This window comes from Citrus clementina, unplaced genomic scaffold (assembly GCF_000493195.1).
Source record: "Citrus clementina cultivar Clemenules unplaced genomic scaffold, Citrus_clementina_v1.0 scaffold_1, whole genome shotgun sequence".
Taxonomy (NCBI): domain Eukaryota; kingdom Viridiplantae; phylum Streptophyta; class Magnoliopsida; order Sapindales; family Rutaceae; genus Citrus; species Citrus x clementina.
Window position 1 is genome coordinate 23,476,001 of NW_006263303.1, and position 9,860 is coordinate 23,485,860.

Genomic DNA, 9,860 nt, shown 5'->3' on the forward strand with positions numbered 1-9,860 from the left:
GAGTAATTGTAGACCTGGAGACAGTAACTAGACGAGGGTAAATGGGAATAATGTAAGTTTTTCATGATATCATATGTTACAGGAATGAATTCTATGCCCTTGGTGCTTATCATCATGGTGCCCTCTTGCATATAAATTTTGTTAACTCTGGGGCTGAAGCAATAAAACTGCTTGTCACTGATGTTAAGAAGCTTAGTAGAACAGGCTACTTGGTGGAGTTGGAGGGTGAATTGTTGCTTGTTCTACGATTCCAAGGATACCCTATATTTTTAGGTTTACAGGTAGGGTTGGCCAAGATTGGAGTGGATTGAGGCGAGAAATATGGGTGATAATGAAATATTGTTCTCTTGCCACTGGGCATTTTAGTAGTGGACCCGACTTTGAAGCAAATTGCATTTATTTCATTGATGATGAGTTTTAATCCCGCGAGTTCTTTTTGGAACTTGTAAGGGTGCATGTCTTCAACATTAAGACCCTTCGTTGTCAATCTTTTCACAAGGAGGCTCCCTTGCTTTGGGAAAATCTACCGCATCGGCTGAGAGTTGGACAAAAAAATGTAAGTCATTTATGCGTAACCTAGCAGTACAGATATACATGTATTTTGTCAGTGCTTCTGCTTTATTTCTTTTATTAATTTATTAATTGCTTACAGCTTATATAAGTTGCATATACAGAAGTGGGATTGCAGGAGGGATAAAGTTGATCGACTCATCTCTGTCTCCTTTAACTTTTAAAGATTTTACACACCTGTATATTATTAATTGTTTTGTGTGTCTCTCATTGGCTGATAAAAAGAGTCTCTCAAGTTAAGTTACTGTTTTTACTTTCAATAAGCCACCAATTTGTGTGCATTTATGTATTTGCTGAAGTGAATGTTAAAACGAGCATAACATTTAGGTCTCGGAGGGCAGCAACACCTCTCTTACTTGACATTAATTATTAAGCATAAATAATTTATATGGGTTTGAAATTTCAGTATTGTCACGTTCTACCTACCTATATTGATTAGGTTTTAACAGATGTTGCTAGCAGGGCTTCAAAGAGAGAGGATGGTGATGATGCTCTGTGGACAATGCCTATAGACGAGCGTTTCATTAAGATACTCTACAAAGCAACAAGATGGGAAATGCAATTAAACTTCAAATTTGAAGAGCATGGGTCGCATTTGGCAATCATCTCTTCACTAAATTCGTTTTGTAAGACATATGCAGTCAATAATCTGAAGTGAAAATATGATCAAATTATGTAAGTTGTATCGTAATTTTAAAAAATTCAAGGCTCGTGAGGGGATGGGTAGAGGGATTCAAAGATCAACAGAGTCCATCCATGCATGTGAAGATGTTTGGCAGTCTTATACGAAGGTCAAGCAAAATTAAATATAATCATGCACAAATTATTTTCAAGAGTTGTTAACTGTAATTAGTCATAATGCATGGTAATTTTCCAATTTCCTTTTTAATTTGTTTTCAAGTGAGCAGGAAAATCCTAATGGAGAAAAAACTTGGCGAAAAGGGACCTCGTTGTTATCATATGCTTAGTGAAATTTTTAAAAACCCCTTCTGCAAAACCATCTCACAACAATAGAGGTTACCGATGAGATGATAATTTGATCAATAATAAACTTTGTGAGAATTCAGTTTACTAATAAAGATTCGAGGAAGTTTGTTATGATGTCTCCTGCAGGGAAGATAGCTTAATAATCTAAAACGAGTACTTTTATGCGTTGAGGAAGGCATAATTTGAATTTCAATTTTTTTATTTCAATGTTTAAATTTTACTGCGAGGATGTTAATTAATGAAACTGGTCATTGCCCATGAATATGAAGTTGGTGGTGTTTTTTCTGAGGTTGCCCGCCTTGACGTTTCAATACTTCATGGACGTACTTGAAACAAAATGAAAACTATGCTCTTGGATGTTGTTTCTCCAAAATCAGGGAGCTATATGTTAGGACCCATTAGTGATGAGATTATTTGTAAATTTGAACAAAGTAATTGGGATGGTAAAATCCGGATGTAGGTGAACCCGAATCAGGATTTGAATTAATATGTTTTTATTTGGATTTGCATTCAGATACGAGAAAAAAAATATGCATATCTAAATGCCAGTAATATTTGTACGGATTGGGGCAAATGTTTTGGATATTTAGATTTGCAGAAATTATAATTTAATAATTTACAATATAATTTAAAATTCAACAGTTTATTTAATAATATCAAATAAAATACAATCATAATTCGATAATTAACAATTTAATACCTATAATAACATATTGTACCATAAGGTCACCAATAAAAATACCACAACATAAATCAAACATCAAGAATAATATAAATTTAAGTCTAACACTACCACAAATCTACAAATAAAATTATAAAAACACTACAAATCCACATAAATAATGCTGATTCGAATATCTAGTTTTTCAGATGCATTTGCATCCATATTTAAATTTGGATCTGCATGGATTCTAAGTTTTAGGATTTGAATCTGCATTTTTTTGATGTGTGGAACCAGATTTTTTTGGATTTGGATCTTCAGGATCTTTGGGGATTTGGACCAGATCTGAATATTTTAACACCATCTGATCACTCGATACGAACACACCATGAATAAATGAATATGAGTTATTAAATTTAACATGATTATTAAATGGGCTAGATTCGAGTCAACACAATTTTTTTCACGTCGGGTTAAAGTTTAAAATTCTGAACTTATTTACCAGATTAATGATACGATTATATTTTATATTTTAAATCAATTTATAAGTTCTTTTCATCAGAACTCAAATATTAGATATGATTCTCTATTTTTATTTTTATTTTATGGAAGAATGAATATATACAAAATGTTTCATTTATAAAATTTTATATAGATTTAGAACTTTAATAGTATAAATATGTAATATTTTGGTAGATATGTATATTTTATAATATCAATAAATAATATATATATATATATATATATATATATATATATATATATCAATAAATATTATATATATATATATAGTGTACAAATATTTAATATAAATTTTATTAGATATTTAAACATTAAAAAAATTATTAAATAATTCATTTATTTTTTATGTTGGGTTAAAATTTCAATATCTTAACACAATTATTAAATTGATCATATTTAATTTAATATAAATATAATACTATATGAATATAACCTCATGACCTGTTTTGCCGGCTATACTAATTTTAACTCCCCGTCAAAATCTTACTACCCTAACAAAATCTCAAACAGGTCGAATCTTGTCAAACAAGTTTTGTTTGTTTTGTCTTTTCCACATTAGTCCCTTAACTAAAGTTGACCGTCAAACATAGTAACAATGTAAGGTCAATAATGTCATTTCAAATCGATATTAGCACTTGTGAACAATTAAAAAATATCATTAAAAAAATCTAAAGAGCTCCCAAGTGACCGCCGCCACTCTTCCGGTCGACGGTCCCCGGCGTTCGACGGCCCCCCTTTTTTTTTTTTGGTTATAAAGATACAAAGAAAGTTGATTTTTTTTTTTTTCCACATTGCTAGTTTTTGAACTGAAGGATGAATAAAGGGTGAATCCCCTTATATTGTTGCTGATGCTTCAAGATCTTTCGCTCTGCCGTCGTTTTTGTCTGCTTCATATTTCGAGGGTAAAATTAAATGTTTCAAATTTCGGTTTCTTTGTTCATAACGGTCAACTTGACCAATGGACCTAAAACTTTGAAATTTTGAATCACGTAGGACTTATTTGACACGATTTGCAAACTACAATTTCCTTTTGATTTTGCGGTCAGCCACTCAGACTGCAGGGTCAATAACCCTCTGATTTCTGTTCTTTCATTTCTTTTGCTTGTCAGCTGCTGGCTACTTAAGGGAAGCTCGATTGGAAGGTTGTTAAGTTGTGGCTTCTGCTCCCACCTGTACTTCCCCCCACCCAAAAAAAAAAAAAGCTTTGAAACGGTGCGTTGATTACAACGTTTATAGGAATTATAGGACAATACGAGTGTGAACATAGAATTTTTTTTTTTTTTGGTTTGTCCCCTTATTTTCATTATATGAGATTTTTTTTTTTCAGGTGCCATGGATGTTCCATTGCCACTGGAAAAATTATCACTAGAATCCAAAACCCAGTAAGTTATATATCTCAGCAAAGTATCATGTTTACATGTTCTGCTAAGAATTATTATTTTTATTTTTATTATGTTGATCATATATTGAAATCATTCTTTTTATGATTAATTATCTGTAAGTAGGGGCAAAACTTATGTTGTTTTAGTTGCTACTGGAAGTTTCAATCCGCCCACTTTTATGCACTTACGTATGTTTGGTAAGTTTTCCACTTACCCTTGAGACTTTGCTAATATCCACTTCTTTATTTTGCCTTTGCTCTGCTTTGATCATATTAGTAAGTAGTATTTCATTGGGAAATACTGGTCTATGTGCAATTGATCATTCCACTTTTATGCCTAGAGCTGGCGAGAGACACACTGAATTCAGAGGGCTATTGTGTCATTGGAGGCTATATGTCGCCTGTTAATGATGCGTACAAGAAAAGGGTATGTGGCTTTTTGTTGTAGCATATTGATAGGGATGTAGTGGTGATGGATGTCATTTTTATTTTATGGAGAAGATTTCGTGATTGATTGTAGGCAGATTAGCGTGTACCTTCTGTAATTAGAGGTCGAACTTATTGGAGCTTTTTTTAGTATTCAGATATTTTACTGGTGTTTGCAATAATCAATGTTCTATTCAAGTTACTGGGATGTTGATAATCAATAAATCTGATTTTGACCGTATCTAATGGTTGTCACTTAGCAGTGCTCAGAGTTTTTTGGTTGAATTTGTTCCTACTTCTATGGCCATATATGAATTTGATTTGCTGAAGCATTGACATGATACAGGGCCTTATATCTGCTGAACATCGTATAAATTTGTGTAACCTGGCCTGCAAAAGTTCTGACTTCATCATGGTTGATCCATGGGAGGTATTCTCGCTTTTTTGCTCTCACACTTCATTGTGAAAATTCATGATGATTTAAATGATTAATCTTTTAGCATTATTTGTTATGTCATAATTTATAGTGCTTGTTAATTAGTTATATCATCTTTTCATGGCTCTGTAAGATGATATTAGTATCGTAATGATGTTGCAGGCAAACCAGAGTGGCTATCAGCGCACTTTGACAGTTTTGTCAAGAGTCAAGAATTTTTTGATTGAGGCTGGGTTGATATCCACGGGTAAGAAGCAGAATTACATTTTCCCCCCTTGCTCTGCGTCTGTGGAATTGAGTTGCATGAGTGTGAGTCTATGCTTAATTTATTTGATCTTCCACAAGTATTCATGTATATATGAAACAGATAAACACATTACTTCATACTAGCACATGCATCAAATTGAATCGTCAATGTTATGGCAAGTTAATGCATAATCATTTTCTTGATGTAATCGAAGATTTAGATAGTGATTCTGATTCACAGAACACTTCCTATGCCTTCTACCCTCATTTGGATGTACTTTGTATTTACTTGTGCTAACTTTAAGTGTTTGTACAAGGTCTTAAGAATAGAGATAATACACTTCAAGAGAATTTAGGTATGTTGTGGTTCACAATTTGGAGACCTCCCTTCTTTTTTTCTTATTTTGGTTGTTGTGGAGTAGAACTCTGGTTCTAGCTTCAAAATAAGATGTATAGATTTAATAGCGTCACTGACTTCGTCACGGGAGAATTATTTTGTTTGTACGTGTTTTATTTGTTTGTCCAAGGCAACCCTGACATTGGCTTTCTGTGCTTCTTGTAGAGTCCCTCAAGGTCATGCTTGTATGTGGTTCTGATTTACTTGAGTCTTTTGCCATTCCTGGATTTTGGATGCCTGAGCAGGTATTTACTTGTTCCATATCGTGATTTATATAGATAGGTGCATAAGATTATTGGGTCAGTAGGGATACTAATCCATAAGAATGTGATAGTTGAATGGCTTCTTTAGGTGGTAGGAAAACACATTTTTTTGGAGGTTTAGCTGCAAGGTAAAAGAGAGGGATGGTAGTTGGACCTCTAGATGAATAAATGTGCATCAATATGAATATATAATTCTTGGAAATTTTTTACAGCTAATTTCAACTATAAGAGTTTTCATTGTTTAGGTATGGACCATATGCAGAAATTTTGGTGTGATTTGTATACGCAGAGAAGGACAAGATGTTGAGAAAATCATTTCTGACAACGAAATATTGGATAAAAATAAGGTGAGTAGGCGTGTTAATAAACTACCGTATTATTTTGGCTGAGTTTTTTAATGACTTTTCCTACTTTTATTTGTTAGTTCAAAGTGGTTTTGATGTCTTAATTTTGGTCACAATTCATGAGTTGATATGGTCAACCTTGAAAAGAAATCTCAGGTCATTTGGTTATTGGACATTTTGTATGGAAAGTTGTTACTTGTCTACAATTCCAAACGTTAAAAGCTTCAGTAATCACCATGAAGTTTTCAGAATTCATAATTGTCTTGACTGGAGTTTTTGAGTGGTTTCATTCAGGAAAAAAGAAAATTGCACATCTAATTGCTTTCACTGTTTATTGCACGCTGCCTTGTTTTACAATTATTAGTTCATCTTTTCCTTTTCCGTTTTCAGGGCAATATCAAGCTTGTAGATGAGCTTGTACCAAATCAAATTAGTTCAACAAGGATAAGGTGAGTGGCATCCTTTCTTGGCCTTCTGTAAGAGTAGTTACTTACTACTGCAATGACATAATGATCTTTTTTCCCCGTTTTATTACAGGGATTGCATTTGTAGAGGGTTGTCGATAAAGTATCTGACTGAAGATAAGGTGATCGATTATATCAGAGAAAGTCGTCTGTATCTGAACTCAAATGACAGTTAATTATTATTTTCGAGCAATGCATAATAATCACATGACATAATGTGTAAAAGCCAAAAGGCATTAACCTGTAAAGAAACTTTTTTCTGCTGGCCATACAATCAATTTGAAAAGATGAAGGGCTTCTTCAATTGGTTTTGTTTTATATTTACAGTGGAAGCTAGAATCAATTATTAAAAGATAATGCCCAAAAAAACTTGTCAATTGAATTGGACTAGGGCTTAGCCCAAAATATACAAAACTGTTAAAAGAAAGCAACTTCTGGTAAAAAGGAAGAATAAAAAGAGAGAAAGGGGGGGGGGGGGGGGGGGGGGGGGGGGGGGGATACAGCAGAGACCACAAAGTTCAATAGAATTGTTTTGAACTCAGGTCAGTCGAATCTTACAGTGGCAAACTGACAACACTACAATAAAGGTGGACAAACAATGAAAGAATCAAACAATGAATAAACTTTGAGCAACAAAGAATATGAAATGTTAACCAAACTTCAGTTCTCAATCACTCTCTTCATCTTCTGAAACAATGTCCTCTAGAGTCAAAGACACACTAGAGAAAGTAAGACATGGCTTCAACTTTGGCACAACTAATGGCTCTGCTTCATTGTTTAGGATCTGGAAGACTCTTCTCATTGAAGGTCTCTCTGAGCTATCGGGGTTTGCGCAGCTCAATCCTACAAGCAAAAGCCTCTTCATTTCATCCTTATTAAACGCCCCATTCAACCTTTTGTCTTCTGCTTCAATGATCCTTCCCTCAGAGTATAATCCCCATACCCAGTCAACCAAATTCACCATTTTATGACCTTCTGTTTCTCTCTCAATTGGCCTCCTCCCACAAGCAACTTCAAGGACAACAACGCCATAGCTGAAAACATCAGTTTTCTCAGTTGCTGTTCCATACTGCAGATACTCTGGAGCAAGGTACCCCATCGTTCCTGCTGTAAGCGTTGAAACTGGACTCTTATCATGATCCATGAGCCTTGCCAATCCAAAATCACCAAGCCTTGCATTGAAATTCGCGTCCAGCATTATGTTGCTAGCCTTGATATCTCTGTGAATCACTTGCTGTTCACATTCTTGATGCAAGTATGTAAGAGCAGAAGCCAAACCAACCACAATGTTTAACCTATGATACCAACTCAACAATACACCATTTTCAGAATCTTGGTATAGCATTCTATCAAGGCTCCCATTGGGCATATACTCATAAACAAGCAACAGTTCACCCTTCTCAGCGCACCAACCAAGGAGCTGAACCAAATTCTTGTGCCTCAAGCAAGCTATAATCGACAGTTCAGCTAAAAATTCAGTTTTACCTTCATGGGAATGTTTTGATCTTTTGACAGCAGCCACAGAGCCTGATGACGCAAAATAGGCCTTGTAAACATTCCCAAATGCTCCACGGCCTAAGATTCTATTTGAGTGAAACCCTCTAGTGGCTGAACGTAGCTCTCTGTAACTAAACTCCCTTGGTCCTGGCACCAGGTCTGCTCTTAGGCAAATTCCCGTTCTCATATTCTTCCATTTCTTGATAGAAATGTAACCAAAAACTGCAAGAACCACACAAAAGAAGGCCGGGCCAGCAATCCCAAGACCCAAACCAATCTTATTGTGATGTTTATTTGTAGAATTTGATGTGGGAAAATCAGTTTCTACAACCACTGAACTATCAGACACATTGTGAGGATGCAATTTCGGCCGCACAGGCCGGAACCCAGAAGTTTGAAAACTCCAACTCTGAATCATATGAAGCTCAGTACTCCCTTCTGTTGAAGCTGAAAACCCCACATACATATTGCCTTTTAGATACCCAGAGAGATCAATATTAACTTTCAACAATGGCGTCACAGGCTTCAAATTTGAATAACTCATAAAAACTTTCAACATCCTCAAATCATTCTTGTAATCAATCCAAGCTGTGATCACATTCCCACTCTTCAAATCAATCCCTTGCAAGATTGGATCAGCAGTCTTGATTGACTCAAGACTGTCAATATCCAAACCAATATGATTCTCATCAGGATCATCAAAATGAGGATCAAGCCTTGTGTCAAACTCAACAGCTACAAACTTGTTCTTGGTTAACTGTGAAGAATTAACAAGACCAAGACACCCACCAGCACTCCCAAGAATCTGATTGTCAGGGGATATAAAAAAGGCTAAACCATCGCCGAAAGAGCTTGGATTCACATTGTTGATGGAAAAAGAGAATCTTGTGGTAAAAGAAGCTGTGGTGTTGGTTTCTTGATCGAAAAAGGGAACCGGGTTGTTGTAGATAAGACTGCCTGAGCTTGAAGCAGGGACACCAAGCTCTCTTGTAAGGCCTATGACACCATTGCGGAGATAAGAGTCACCTAGGAGAGTGATGTTACGGAGATTGAAAGAAGTGAAATCGAAGTTCATGTTATTTGATAAAACAAAAGAGAAGTTGAGCAAGAAGATGGGGAAGAAAACAAGTAGCTTTTTTGGAGGCATATTTTGAAATTGCTCAAGAAATTTCAAGAATGGAGAGAAATTAGCTAAGGAGTTGTTGAAGAAGACGAAGTGTTTTTAGGTTTCTTGAAGATTGGTTTAATGGAAGAGAGAGAGAGAGAGAGAGAGAGAGAGAGGGAGAGGGAGAGAGAATGTGGTGGTGGGAATCTTTGGGTGGGAAAATGGGGTTTAAACAGTTGAGAGAGTTAATGGGTCTATAACGGTTATCAAGAAAATTGCAGATTAAACGACAGCGTTTCAGGATGCGAGCAGAGGTGTTTCTTCATGAATTTTGATTGGACTGAGTCAAAGATTTTTGGGTATTTGACAAAAGCATCAGATGTGGGTCACATTTTAGGCTTTTGTATAGAGAGTTCAAAGATGACCGTTCTTAGGGAATTGGTCTCCTTTTGTTCTTTAATTTTGCTGCTGCCTGCTAGTGCTATCAATCAAAAGCCACGTTCACTTTGACCCACCACTACCCCATTAATCTTACAGGTCAATTGAAATAACAATCTGATA

At 35.3% G+C, this 9,860-nt stretch overlaps 2 protein-coding genes across 4 annotated transcripts; one reads left to right on the forward strand and one right to left on the reverse strand.

Annotated features, from left to right (window-relative positions):
- The first annotated feature begins 3,407 nt into the window (after window positions 1–3,407).
- On the forward strand, window positions 3,408–6,985 carry LOC18055145 (nicotinamide/nicotinic acid mononucleotide adenylyltransferase). 3 transcript variants are annotated; one of them, XM_024192286.1, is made up of 11 exons: window positions 3,408–3,642; window positions 3,850–3,952; window positions 4,068–4,122; window positions 4,243–4,319; window positions 4,463–4,548; window positions 4,894–4,977; window positions 5,146–5,230; window positions 5,792–5,871; window positions 6,135–6,236; window positions 6,624–6,682; window positions 6,771–6,985. In XM_024192286.1, the coding sequence occupies exons 3-11, from the start codon at window positions 4,073–4,075 to the stop codon at window positions 6,871–6,873; spliced, it is 726 nt and encodes a 241-aa protein (XP_024048054.1). In that variant the 5' UTR covers window positions 3,408–3,642; window positions 3,850–3,952; window positions 4,068–4,072; the 3' UTR covers window positions 6,874–6,985. The 3 variants fall into 3 exon arrangements, with proteins under 3 accessions (XP_024048054.1, XP_006452594.1, XP_024048055.1); XM_006452531.2 differs by having other exon boundaries at window positions 4,246–4,319; XM_024192287.1 differs by lacking the exons at window positions 3,408–3,642; window positions 3,850–3,952 and having other exon boundaries at window positions 4,106–4,122; window positions 4,246–4,319; window positions 4,465–4,548.
- Window positions 6,986–7,191: 206 nt separating this feature from the next.
- LOC18055146 (probable L-type lectin-domain containing receptor kinase S.7) lies at window positions 7,192–9,466 on the reverse strand. Its single transcript, XM_006452532.2, has one exon. It carries the CDS (start codon window positions 9,339–9,341, stop codon window positions 7,365–7,367), a length of 1,977 nt encoding a protein of 658 aa, XP_006452595.1. The 5' UTR covers window positions 9,342–9,466; the 3' UTR covers window positions 7,192–7,364.
- Between the last annotated feature and the right edge of the window lie 394 nt (window positions 9,467–9,860).

What these genes read in the sequence shown, in the direction of transcription:
- LOC18055146 (XM_006452532.2), bottom strand. Translation starts at nt 9,341, where the DNA reads ATGCCTCCAAAAAAGCTACTTGTTTTCTTCCCCATCTTCTTGCTCAAC.
- LOC18055145 (XM_024192286.1), top strand. Translation starts at nt 4,073, where the DNA reads ATGGATGTTCCATTGCCACTGGAAAAATTATCACTAGAATCCAAAACC. An exon ending in TATGCACTTACGTATGTTTG is followed by an intron (nt 4,320 to 4,462) that starts GTAAGTTTTCCA and finishes TTTTATGCCTAG; the next exon opens with AGCTGGCGAGAGACACACTG. An exon ending in ATTAGTTCAACAAGGATAAG is followed by an intron (nt 6,683 to 6,770) that starts GTGAGTGGCATC and finishes GTTTTATTACAG; the next exon opens with GGATTGCATTTGTAGAGGGT.